The sequence below is a fragment of the Ramularia collo-cygni genome, assembly GCF_900074925.1.
Source record: "Ramularia collo-cygni strain URUG2 genome assembly, contig: RCC_scaffold07, whole genome shotgun sequence".
NCBI classification, from domain to species: domain Eukaryota; kingdom Fungi; phylum Ascomycota; class Dothideomycetes; order Mycosphaerellales; family Mycosphaerellaceae; genus Ramularia; species Ramularia collo-cygni.
Genome location: NW_019716261.1, coordinates 1,162,228 through 1,175,435, shown reverse-complemented (window position 1 = coordinate 1,175,435; position 13,208 = coordinate 1,162,228). Strand labels below are relative to the sequence as shown.

Below are 13,208 nucleotides of genomic sequence, written 5' to 3'. Positions count from 1 at the left end.
ACATTTGGGTTGCCTGTATGAGGTGGTAGAGGAGTGCAGAACATGGTTCGAAAGTTCGGAGAATTGCAAATGATTGAATGAGAATGAAATACTCCGGTGAAAGGGAAGATGGGGGGGTTAAAATGAAGAGGGATGTTCGCTTTATATACTGACAAGCCATCGACTCCCGTCACACTCTGGCATGCCGGGGTATATATATCAGCCAACCGGCGTATCATCCGACCACTACGGTGTCGTACACGCACATGAGCTGATAATCATGGCTGCTTTACGTGATTTAGAAGCCTTCATCAGCGATTCGCTGAGCTGGATACACCACAATGCGCCTTTACCCTGTGCGGATCGTACCCTGTAGCTTGGAGGATCGATGGAGGATGCGGAAGGTTCGGATAGTTCGACAAGGGCAGTCAGGGCTGCTGACAGGGATCTAGCTCGGCATTCAATAGCGCCTGAAGCCTGGAGGTGTTCGACCAGGGCTCCTGTCCGTCGATCCCGGGCTCGAGCAGGTCGAGAACCAAATCGCATTGATGACAGGACCCAAAATGCTTCTCAACGAGTCGATATTCCCACGATCGCGACAAGGCAGCACGCCAAGCATCGTACGTCCTTCGCCGTCAATGACTGACTGGCACGCATTTGCTGTTGGCCACTACTCGAGTTCGCGCATCGTTGTATTCGGGATCGTTAAATGTCATGAATACCAGCCTTTATCAGAGCGAGGTCCAGGATCTGGCTCTCTCCATCTTAGGCCCGACGAAACCGGTGATTATCAACCTTGCATTCGCATTTCGCCGTTGAACAARAGGGTATTTCCAAGCTCCAGCCTCGGCTGAGCATGTACTGTGTCGCCAGACAACAACGCCTTTGCCATGCAGATGATTGCATCTTCATACGTTTCCCTGGAAGCTCAGGTAGGTCCTCAAGAGAGTCTAACCCTCCACCTCCGCACTCCTCTGCTTCRAGAAGTCGGCAAGCCATTCCAAAGGCTTCTCCGGCTCATACATGGCCAAGTGCTTCATTCCTTCCAGCAGATGCGGCGTAACCTTTGAGTTGAGATATTGACGTGTTGGGCCACCATGCGCAACAGGTTTGTCTGGACGCGCAGGAGGCTGTGGAGGCATTGAATTGGGTCGAGTAGTAGCACCTCCTGGTGGGGTTGCGATGGCAGGTGCAATCGTTGATAGATGCTCGGGGATCGAAGCCGGCACGGGAGCCGGGGCAGGAGCAGGAGCAGGCGCAGGAATCGTCTCTTGAGAGGGAGCGCGAACGGGCACTGGCGCTGGAGCTGGAGCAWCTGGAGGTGCTGGAGCATCTGAAGGCGCTTGTGGCGGAGGGTTGGGATCGGTGGGATCGGCTTGCTGGATGTTGTCGAGTGGTGGTGCCTAGGATGTATTTAGTGAGGGAGAGAGCAAGCGCAGGGAGGGATGCGGTAACTTATACCTCGATCGGCGCTTCCTCTTTCATTTCAACATCAGCGTCGAGATTGGCTGCAGGCACCTCGGCATTGCCATTACCATTGGTGAGTTGCTCATCAGCCATGTTGTACTGCAGGCAGAGGGATAGAGCGGAGGTTGTAGAAGAATAATAGCTAGTCGCGTTCGAGCCCGCGTTTGGAAGGCGCGCCACGAGACTAGGCTTGGCGCTACTTTCGACTTCACGACATCTCTTCCCCCGATTATTCCCAATTTTCGAGATAGTCCAAACTCCATCTTGATTTTTGAGGCCCCATAACATGCACTCAATTTGTTACTCCCGAAGCTGGCATGCCGTACACAGTCCACACGAATTACGTTGATGGAGTGTGCTATGGGCCAATCACTACATGAAATCACAAGTTGCGTGCTGGTTCTCAGGGAAATGGCGAAGAATCCAAGGGTAAACGATGTTGGTTTGTCGCTTGTCCCCATCGCACCATCACCAAAGGGCGATGGTCCAGTCTCCAATGACTAGATTCGTCGCATAAATTTGCTGAGAGTCTCGCACACACTCGACCAGTACGCATTTCAGGCTTCTAATGCTTTGTAAGTTTGTAAGTACACATTTTTTATCTTTGTGATGGGATGTAGGGCCACACCGAGCATGAGGCCTGCTATCACGCTATTAAGAGAGCTATTTTCAAGACAGTTGGGAAGAGGGACCATCGACCGTGGATCGGGAAAGGCTACGGAACTTAGTGCAGAGTCGAGGAGGATGCTCAGGTCTTCCTCTCCATACCACTAACCCGCTGGATTCTCGTGAGAGACGGGTATTTACCATCTGTTGCGAGTTCATTCATTAGCGCCAGCCTGGATCATGCAAGAAAACATTGGCTCGAACCGCCCCTATTCGCCGGAAAAGCTCTTCGCTCGCATCTCCCTAGAGTTGCTTCTGACGCTGCTAATGGGCAGGGTCTTTGATGTGTCATCACAACCGCTCAGAGCGAGAGAGAAATCAAAGTGAGGGGCCCATTGATTTAGAGTTTTGGACTCATTCACAGCCCTATCTAACTTTCCATCTTCGAATCTCCTTCTCTTTTAAACGTCCACTTTTTCCCCTCAGTTTTTCCAACACTTCACATCCACATCCACATCCACTGCCATGGCTCCGAAAGCGGCTGTCAAGCCGGGAGGCGTCAAGACTGAGCCGAGCACCCCCAAGAGCAAGCCCAAGGCTTCCGCCGCCGATACTCCCAAGAAGGCACCATCCACCACTCCGCGGAAGCCAAAACTGGCAGCTCCACCACGTGATTACAAGATCCTGGCTGCTGATGGCGACACTTCAGTGATCACGGTCAAATACGAGGGCTCCCAGCAGGCCTTGGCGCTGCCATCCGGCGGCCACAGCCTCAACTTGGAGCTGGGAGCTGCCAACGCGTTCACCGTCGTCAAATCGGTAAACAACACGCTTTCCACTGTAGAACCATAGAACTCTGCCGCTGACGTCCACTCTAGACTGTTCTGACTGAGGGTCCCTACCAGGGATACCAGGCGATCATCCTTCGACCCGCCAAACCATTCAAGTTCATGGACCTGCCAATCGCCGTCCGAAACACCGTCTATCGCATGTATTTCGCGCCAAAGGGCCTGACGGAGGAGACCACGGCCATCGTTCTGGATGGAAAACGCGCCACGGACAAAGTTCCGTACTCCAAGTCGTTCGCAGATGGCTCCAAGCAGCGTGTGGGCCTTCTTGCAGTGAGCAAAATGGTAAGTGAATTTCATTCCAGGTTCACCTACAAGAGCCAGCCCATTTCGCTCTCCTCGAGTTTTCGGCTAACAAGCTCCAGGTAAACGCTGAAGCGGCCGCTATCCTGTACAACCACCCACTCCGGTTCGAGAGCACGACTGTCCTCGGCGAATTCCTCGTCGAATATCGGAGCACTCGGAGTAAGATTTGCAACGTTGAGGTCAAGAACTACAAGAAAGGAGCTCGCATGGCTCTGATCTTGCTAGCCGAGGCACCGAATATTCGTCGTTTGCGGTTGGAGGGTGGAGTTTCCACTGAGACAGACCCCCGCAAGGCCGCCAAGGCTCTCTATATGGAAGCCGCACAGCTACTTGAGGCCATTGGAAAGCAAAAGCAGGCCAAGGACGCTGGTGTAGAGGTTTTGGAGTTCGGCAAGGAGGCCCTGACTATCAAGGGCGGTGGGAACTACAACACAGACATGAGGAAGGAGTTCATTGAGTCTCTCAAAAAGCTCTGCAAGTAAGTGCATGCTTTGAAGCCCCCGTGCCGATACGAGAGACTGATTCCCTGGGGATAGCTAAATTGTGTTTCTCTTGCTTATGCTTTTGTTTCTGCTTTCAGGAATACCTGGGATCCAACGGGATGGACTTGCTGGTGCGGAAACCTACTCGGTGGACACATTTGCCGYGTGGTCATGAAGGAGCGACAGGATGAGTTGCTGCAGCGGGAGGTTTTCATGCAGCATTCCATGTTGATGCAAACCCAATGACTCTTAGAGTTTTCCTCCATTCGCGAGGAAGCTTTTGCTGCTGAAGAAGCTCAGGGTACTACGATTGATGCTGCAGCCAAGGAGATGACCTTCGAATTGGTACCTAGGTAGTCAATTGAACGAACCAACTTCTGGCAGCTTCTGTTTCCATTGACTTCCCGATCGATCAAAGTCTACATCTGGCTCGCGATTCGACCCCCTCTGTATTCGACAGGCAATCTATTGGCGAACAAGGTACTGGATTGGCCGGTGTAGCCACGGAGATGGCGTGCAATTTATTTCCAAACGGATAAGGACGGAATTTCCCAACGTCGTGCCTGAATCCATCGCGGTAATTTTCGATGTGGATTAATCTCTTGCTCGCGAACACTGGAGAGCGCTCTATTATCGAAAGCTTTCTAAACATGGTCCATCACAGCGCATTTCTTCATTATCGTCATCGTTATTGTATACATCAATCCTCTCCATTCAGCGCATCCAGAACATCCTGCACGAGCTTCTCAGCATGCCCATAAGTTGTACCCTGTGTATGACCCGGAGGAGTGAAAGGCAGACTTGAAGAATCAATAACCCTCAACTTCTGCACGCCAAACACACGACCCTTGGAATCAACCACAGCATCCGGGTTATCACTTTTGCCCATCGCACAAGAAGCCGAAGAGTGATGGATGACGCTGACTTGGCTGACGACCGTCTCCAAGAGCTGGGCATCAGTGGTGACGTTTTTACCTGGAAAGACCTCGTCGCCGACTCTGATGGGAATAGCTTGCCACATCTCTCTCGCCACTTTGTAAGCTTGTACTGCGACTTCCTGATCGATCGGATCTCGTAGCCAGTTGGGGTTGACAACGGGGGCGTCAAGATTGCTGGCCGAGCGGATCGTCATATTGCCTCGAGAAAGTGGCTTGACAAGAAGGGCACCGATCGAACCCGTCAGCTTGGTGGTGTTGGTGACGGACAGTGAAGTCGCAGAAGTAGCAAGATTGAACTCAACCTCGGGCCAATCACTTGGAAACTTCGCCAGAGCCTCGCGAGCTGCGGCTRTGAGATTGTTGCGAACAGCCTCGGGGAAGCGGTACCACCCAACGACATTGGAGCCCTCATTGGTAAGTGGACCAGTAGCGTTCGTGAGTAGTGACTGTACTGCTTGGTGCATACGCTCTGATTCGGAGATGGCGGCCATTGACGTGATTTCTGGAAGGTCGATCTCGTAGCGAGGTCCGTTGATGGCACATGAGTCCCACATGTTTTGCCYAACTCCTGGGAGATCGGATACCATGGAGATGTTGAATTTGTTGAGAGTCTCTGCCGGGCCAATTCCAGACACCATGAGGAGTTGAGGCGAGTGCCACACTCCTGCCGAGACAATGACTTCTTTTCGAGCGGTCAGGGTGAATGGGTACATGCCGTTGATGGTCACATTGACACCGGTGGCTGTGTTGTTCTCAAATATGATGTTCCGGGCTTGTGCATTTAGGTATGTCGTCAACGAAGGACGTTCGAAGGCTTTGGTCAAAAAGGAGCTTTCCGAGGAACTTCGAAGGCCTGWCGTTGGATCGATGGTGTATTGCCACCAGGCGTACCCATCCAAGATACCGCTAGAAGAGCCATCCTGAGACTTCATTCCAACCGCAGAATATGCTGCAGGACCGTACTGCGAAAATGGGTTCGTCTCTGAAGGGTAAGTCACTTGAAGAGGACCTCCCTCCGACGAGAAAGCAGAAGCGTCGTAATTCGGGCTGTAGCCTGCAACGCGTCTTTCTGCGTTATCCGAAAAGTTCATTGACCGTTTGAAGAACTTCTCCATGTTCTCATAGGTGTAGGCTTGGTCTCCAACGTGGTCCGCGAACCATTCGTACGAGCCCTTCGTAGCCCGATGGTACAGCATCTGATTACGTCCGGATGATCCACCAAGGTTTTTACCTTGAGTGTATCGTAGAATCTTACCATTGACCTKCGGTTCCGTGTACAGGCCCCAGTCAATCAATGGCTGTGGGAAGTCTGGCTCCGAGCGGATGAATGGCAATGACACTGCTCGAATGATCAGGGACAGCATTGGCGACTGTGCAGAGATTGAAACTCACTGGCAGGAATCTGACTCCAGTTGCCATTTTGCAACTCGTAAAAGTTTCCGGCCTCAATCAGTGCTACTGTAGCATTGCTGTRCTCTGTAAGACGACCTGCTACGACCGAGCCAGCAAGACCAGCTCCAACGATGACCTGTAGACAGAGATATCAGCTCCTGTTTTCGATTAATCGTGGCTTTTGAACGTATATAGTCGTAAGTAGCGTTGATGCCAGGAATACCAAAGGAACTGCCAGTTAGACGCCCACCAGACAACTGTGGTATACCAAGAACGACCGAGGCCAAGCTCATCAATACGAGCAGAAGCGTGGCAGGCATGACTGTGAAGTGAGAAGCTCGAGCTCACAATCGACAAGCTTTCAAGAGGACATGGCTGGACTTTTGTAGTTACTCCTAGCGGTCATGGCATGCCGGCGATGAGGTCAAGAGCGGATTTGCTTGCTTTGCCTGGTGGTTGAGGTCTCGGACAGATCTTTGACATATCGAGACTAGTCATTACCCAAAACTGAATATGCAGATATTTTATACTTTCGCGGTTGACGATCAGTGGCACGGTGTCGATTCCGTCAACCGCGAAAATCTTGTCGGGATCAGCGATCTCTCTTCAAAAAAGACTATGGAGAACAGTGTTGGGGAAGGATCCAACGAAATCAAGTACCGTGAGGACTAAGCAACTGGGTCGGGATCGTGCGAGTCCACGATTTGGAGTCGCCAAAGCTCGTTCCGAAGTGAATGCAACTTTTCTTCTGCGAGCGAAGCAGGACCTTACAGCATGCCACTGCTGGAGGGTGGGATGCTCCTGACGCTGAAGATCTTTCTTTGCACATCGTGTCCAGATTGTCGAGAGACACTTCCCGATACCTTAGACCTACTGTGTCAGCACTCTGAAGCGAGCAAGACCTCAAAATTGCCYACTAGTGACAAAAGAAATCCGATTCTGATTTCGCTGCGCTATATGTACAACGTACAGACCGCACGTCTCCCTCCGCTACCGCTACATGGCATCTTGAATCTCTTACTGCTCAGACGCAGCAGCACCAGTAATAATCTCGACCAGCTCGCCAGTAATCACAGCCTGTCTTGTTCGGTTGTAAAGAATCTGAAACTTGTCGATCATGTCGCCTGCGTTCTTGGAAGCATTGTCCATGGCGTTGCGGCGAGCGGAAATCTCACAGGCGTGGCCCTCAGCCAGCGCCCAGAAAATGGAGTTGGCCAACGAGTACTCGCGGAGGTTGCCGAGGACAGCGTCATCAATCTCGAAGTTGGAGTAGTTTGCTATTCAACATCAGTATGGTAGTAAATGGGATATCGAGTTCGTGTATGTCAGCTCACGTGATTCCTTGATGGCATCTTCGGAGAATGCCTCCAAAATGGTTGGCTCGTAGCTCTGAGCGTTGACAAACTTGTTGTACAGGATCTTGATGCTGGCGTATTCGGTGGGGAGGAGAGAGATCTGGTCGGCAATGGCCGAAGCATCTGCGARCGTGGGCACGTCCTTGCCGACACCAGCGAATGAAAGCTGGATGTCCTTTGGGTTGCTTCTGCCCAGCTGTGCCTTGGCCTTCTCTCCCACAATCACGAGGTCGAAGTTGGCGCCGTCCTGGTCGAACATGCGGCGGGTGGCACGGGACAGGCCAGAGTGGATACCACCGCAGAGACCCTTGTCGGAGCTGCACACAACGAGCAGCGTCTTCTTGCCATCGGCGTCGAGCGCTTTCGTTTCGGCCTCCTTGAAGACCGTGTCGGAGGTGCTACCGTAGGCGCGAGAAGAGTCCATGGCGCGCTGGGCCTTGGTGAGCTTGGTTGAAGCGACGATTTTCATCGTCTTGGTGATCTTCTCAATGTTCTTGATCGACTTGAGGCGGCCCTCAATCTCGCGAAGGGTGGCATAGTTGGCGGACTGGAGAGCGGGCGAGGCAGCGGTGGCTGCTGGTCTGCGCAGTGCTGTGTTAGCAGGAGTCTCTTCTCTTCCACTTCTCTCCCGTTGCCGCTCGGCGCATCGATGGACCGCCCTGAAGTCGGCAGAATCGGACATACCGCAGTGAAKAGACCGCGCCAGCGCGCACGACGGAGCGAGCAGCGAACATTGTGGGAGCTGAGAGATGGTGAGGCGGAGTGCTGCTTCAATGCCTCCGTCAAAGCTGCTTGCCGTGGAGAGTTGGAGCATCGGACGTCGGCGGCTAACGGGATTAGCCGCTCCGGCTTCGAGACTTGGGATTGTGCACTCTTTTGCATCCCTCACTCAATTCTTACCTTCACCAACTCAACAATGGGAGACAAAACTAAGTCCGCCGCAATACAATCACGCTTGAGAGACAACATGTGATGTCTGGCTGTTTTGCAAGGTGCAAACTTTCGGCGTGCCTTTAGCTACTCGGTACCCACTTCCCTTGACCCATCTCTGCCTGCCGTTTCAAAAGTGACGAAATTGTCGCCCTACGCAGAGCGTTATGTCTATGGACAGAGAGCACCGGAGAGTGTAGCTTGAGCTTCAATGCAATTCTGAATGTCTTGCACGCAGGATCGACGGTATCGTCGGACTAACAATCACTGTGAGACATGCTCACTCAACGCCTGCGCAGTATTAGAGACTTCTTCCTCGATCCATGCTTGCGATGCGACTTATTACGGACGAGATTGAGGGACTCCAGTCCGAGCTGAGTATCTTCAAGGTATCTTTGAGCAACTATCGCAGTTATACCTAGATTTCATCCGTAGTGAACGTAGGTAACCTCTTGATCCTTCTGCCAGCTTCCAACACATCTCCATCACATGCGGAATTTGAACAGATCGAAAGTGGTCCGCTGTCAATCAACTTCGCCCTTTCATGGTCAAATTATGTTTGCTGCCACCAGGCAATCTTCGCCCTGCTGATGGCTCCTATGTCATCTGTAGACGTAGATGTAAAGTAGATGTCTTGAAGTGAATCAACGCCGCTAGCCAGCTCGGTCCAAGGATCCGAGGGAGTACGGTGGACTTTTAGCGACTTCCCTGCAACAACGCGATCTAATATAGCTTAACGCTACTAAGTGGAGTAATTTTACACCTCGCTTATTGATTTAATTGCCCGTATAATTACATGTAATAAACGTCGTTATTTACTTATATGTGTGTAATATTACCGTCCCGTTATTACTTAGTTACCGGTCCTAATATATAACGGGTTTCGGTTACCTATATCTTACTTTAATGCTGCTATTATGCATATACTTCTGCTAGTAACTTATTATACGCGTAAGAGTAATATTTATATACTATAAGACTCTTCCCTCTACCCTTCTACCGTCTCCCCTAGTTCTCCTAATAACTACTATATTTAACACTCTAATTAGCACTCTTACTACCTATCCTCCCCTCTTTGCTCTATTCTACCTCTCCGTATAATAACCGAGAAGGAAGTTCGCCGCTTCGGTATAGGCGACGTCGACCTATAGGATATATACTACTCGTCGGACGATAATAGTAATCTATACCTTATAGTTAACGACGATAATATAAGTAAAGATAATCGCCTTACCTAGACGAGACTAACTAGTACAATCTAGCTTAAGACTAGTAGCCTCTATATTACTAAGGAATAGGCGGAGATAATCGATATAGCGAGTAGCTACGCCTTAAAAATTAAGAAGACCTAGGACCCGGCGAAGTAGATAATGCTTAAAGACCGTAAGAATACTATAGACTCGATAATTATCTAGAGCCGGTTAGTACAATTACTTCTAATTAAGATCTAAGTATCCTTACTAATAGATTCGTAGCGGTAATATTATTAACTAGGAATGTACCGCCTACTAAGGCCGGCCGATTCTAAATAAAAACGAGCGAAAAGAGGGTAGAGGCCCTTAGAAGGTACTTTTTCTCCGCCTTCCTCCTATATAAAGATATTTAAAGCTAATAATAGCAGGAATATATAAAATAGGAGTATATAATAGAGGGTACCTATAGAAATTATATCTAGAATAGTAAGAAGAACTTATACTCCGTAAACACCTTAAACGACCGTATCCTTAAGCATAAATAGAGCGAGAATACTAGTAATAACCCTAATATAGTAGGTAATACGGCAGATCCTTAGTATAAGGGTATAAGATTCCCCCGTAAGGTAAGTGCGAAGAAGGCGAGCCGTAGTAAGGGAAAAGGTAAATAGTAGAGGCTATCTCCTCCTCTAAGTAGTATAATAGTACTAAAGTAGTTTTAGAGGTAGGTATAGAGCTAGCTCTAAAGCTTATTATTTCTTTCTCTCTCCCCTTTTCCTTTTATAAGATATTCTATTTCCTTTATAGAACTAAATTAATAATCGGAGTATATACCCTTTCTCTAGTACTATTATACGGCTACTATTTATAGAGAGAAGGGTTTTATCTCGGTAGAATGTAGGTGTCCCTTTTTCTATACTTTGTATTTACTTTACTTATTTTCGAAAATAAGACTATATCGCTATTCCGCCTCTCGTATTCCTCGAGTATACTATTATTCCCTTTTACTATTATACGCATACTCCGTAAGGAGAAAGCACAAGATATTTGTAAAATAGCTAAGTCCCCGTTTTATTTACTTTATATATTCTCTCCTAAGTAATAATACCTACCGGGGAGCGAGCACGTATATTACGTATTACTTACTTCCGACCGGTATAAGTAGTATTAGGTGCTATTATATATATACTAGATAGAGCTTTATAGTAGTAACTATAAAATAGCACTCTCTTTTAAATTCCTTTTCCTTATACCTTTACTAATATTCTACGGCATTAAATATAGTAATTAACATTCTTTTACTATATTAACACCTCTTCCCTCCTCTACCCCTCCCCGTATAAAGCGCGACTACTACGATAGCGACTATAGAGTTCCGGCTATAGTTACTTAACCTTAATATCGATAAAGTAGGAAGGCGTAGAGTCGACTACCGTAGAACTAAAGTAAGAGTTAAAACGCTAGATAATATCTTTAGGACATTTAGACTAACTAGTACAAAATAGCTCCGAGATGCTAGCCTTCTCTTTACCCTACTCCTCTAAGACGAGATAGACGATAAGGCTAGCTACCGGTTTTCGATAAGGGATCCTATATAGGACCTAGCTAAGTATATTAAGTATCGTTAGTTATATACAACCTCTCTACTTATCTAGAGCCGGTTAGTACAATTATTTCTAGTTAAGATCTAAGCATCCTTACTAATAGATTCGTAGCGGTAGCGTTATAGGTACTAGCGCACACCTTACTACTAGCGGGCTATATACCCGGTACCTAGCGGGTAAGGGCCCGTTCTAGGTACGAGACCTCTATTATTCTCCCGTATAAAGATGCTATATACTAATAGAGGTAGTACTATATAATCTAGCGTAATTACTTCTACAATTATTACGGAAATTATAAGTTTTAAGATTAGGCGACCGAATATAGTTATAACATCTAGAACGAGTATTTAGACTCGTCGATAGAGGAGGAGGTAGAGAAGCTACTAAGTATAATCCTTAGTAAGACTAGAACGAGAAGCATATTAGCGCTAGCGCGTACGGCTAGGATAGTAGAGTATTATATTAAACCCGAGGTAGAGCCTAAGAAGAGGGTACGGAAGAGCACTAGAGGAGGTAGAAAGTAGAGACTACCTTCTCCGGCGGGCTATATAATAGTATCTTAGTAGCGGTTAGGGTTTATAGAGCGTAATTCGAAAGAAATGTAATTTTAATTTAGCTCCTTATTCCTCCTTCTAAGATCGGCATTTTCTAATTATTAATCTAAAATATATATCTAGGTGTTCTTACTTTCTCTCTACGTATCTCTGCCGTATAATTAGTAGAGAGAGTTATCGTACTTAAGACGTTTATAATATAGCTAATCCTTAATATTAAAAACCTCCTTCCTAAATAGGCAATATTTTAAAATATTTTAAGAATTAGCTCTACGGATCCTAAAAGTATAAAGCCTTTCCCTATATCTATTATATATATATTTCCCGTAGGGGAATAATTACCTTACTATTATTACTTCGTAACCGAATACTAACGATAATCGTATATATCTAGGTTATCCGCCGAATACGCGGTAATAATAGGACCCGGGGAGCGTAGAGTGTACCTAATAAGTAATTTACATAACTTTATACGCGTACGGGTAATGCCTACGAGGAGTATAAGACTACTACTTATATTCCTTCTTTATCTTTAAACACGATCTACCTTACTTTAATATCTAATATATTCTTTAATACTTCTATACCTTACTATACCCTCTAACCTCCTCCTTATCTCCTAGTATAAAGTAGAATTATTACTAAATAGCTCCCTATATGCCTAAATCTATCGACGCTAGCTTAGCTAGCCTAGAGCTATAGCGCTAGATCGACGTTCGTAGCGATAAGGTAAGAGGTAAAAGGTTAGATAATAGCGCTTAGGACTACGAGACTAACTAGTATAAACTAGCTCTAAGTAGCCGGCTTCTAGTTCGACCTTATAGCTAGCGAGCTAATAGATAAGGCTAAAGGCTCCCTCTTCCTCTACCGTACCTCCGACTTCCCCTCGATAAAGTTCGACTAGACTATAATAGCTGCTCTCCTTATCTAGAGCCGGTTAGTATAATAGCTCCTAGAATTAATACCGGCAGCTAATAGTACTATAGCGGAGTTAACTAGTATAACAATCGGACGAGGGGTAGAAATAACGAGCAATACGGCCTATATATCTAGTAGAAGGGCCCGTTTAAGGTATATCTTATTACGAGCAGCCCGTATAATAGTAGCAGAGGCTAATAATAGTAGGAGTACGTAGTCGCGAAGGGCAGTAAGAACGATGCCTACGGAAATTACGTATATCGGAATGTCTTTAGTAAGGGTAATAAGTACACCCTAGATCGGATAAATAGGTCTTAAACAAGTGCTACGACCTTCTCTCTCTACTTTATACGGGGGGTTTAATACGAGCGATAGTGCGTTAAATAAGTTTAAATATGTAGTAGATTTTTATTTTTAGTTTTCTTAACTTTTAGAACCTCTAAATATCTTTAAATTGCATCTAAATCCTTCTTTACGACCTTTTTACCTATAAATATCCCTTCGCTCTATACAATTATACTACTATTATTTGCTATAGTCGAACATGCCGTAGTCTACTATCCTACTATCGAGAAGACGCTACCCTAACCCTAACCCGGTCCTATTTTTGCCGAGGTTTCTGCTATTACGCTACTT

At 47.3% G+C, this 13,208-nt stretch overlaps 4 protein-coding genes; 1 reads left to right on the top strand and 3 right to left on the bottom strand.

Moving 5' to 3' along the window:
• Nucleotides 1-929: 929 nt before the first annotated feature.
• On the bottom strand, nucleotides 930-1,539 carry RCC_05399 (uncharacterized protein; the record flags this gene model as incomplete). XM_023770670.1 has 2 exons in its annotated part: nucleotides 930-1,382; nucleotides 1,441-1,539. 2 exons carry the CDS (start codon nucleotides 1,537-1,539, stop codon nucleotides 930-932), a joined length of 552 nt encoding a protein of 183 aa, XP_023626438.1.
• Nucleotides 1,540-2,577: 1,038 nt separating this feature from the next.
• On the top strand, nucleotides 2,578-3,746 carry RCC_05398 (uncharacterized protein; the record flags this gene model as incomplete). XM_023770669.1 has 4 exons in its annotated part: nucleotides 2,578-2,871; nucleotides 2,931-3,185; nucleotides 3,266-3,684; nucleotides 3,743-3,746. 4 exons carry the CDS (start codon nucleotides 2,578-2,580, stop codon nucleotides 3,744-3,746), a joined length of 972 nt encoding a protein of 323 aa, XP_023626437.1.
• Nucleotides 3,747-4,388: 642 nt separating this feature from the next.
• Nucleotides 4,389-6,019, bottom strand: RCC_05397 (related to choline dehydrogenase; the record flags this gene model as incomplete). XM_023770668.1 has 2 exons in its annotated part: nucleotides 4,389-5,965; nucleotide 6,019. Coding segments are annotated over 2 exons (1,578 nt in total).
• Nucleotides 6,020-7,035: 1,016 nt separating this feature from the next.
• Nucleotides 7,036-8,107, bottom strand: RCC_05396 (probable ATP synthase gamma chain, mitochondrial precursor; the record flags this gene model as incomplete). XM_023770667.1 has 3 exons in its annotated part: nucleotides 7,036-7,295; nucleotides 7,353-7,954; nucleotides 8,058-8,107. The coding sequence occupies 3 exons, from the start codon at nucleotides 8,105-8,107 to the stop codon at nucleotides 7,036-7,038; spliced, it is 912 nt and encodes a 303-aa protein (XP_023626435.1).
• Between the last annotated feature and the right edge of the window lie 5,101 nt (nucleotides 8,108-13,208).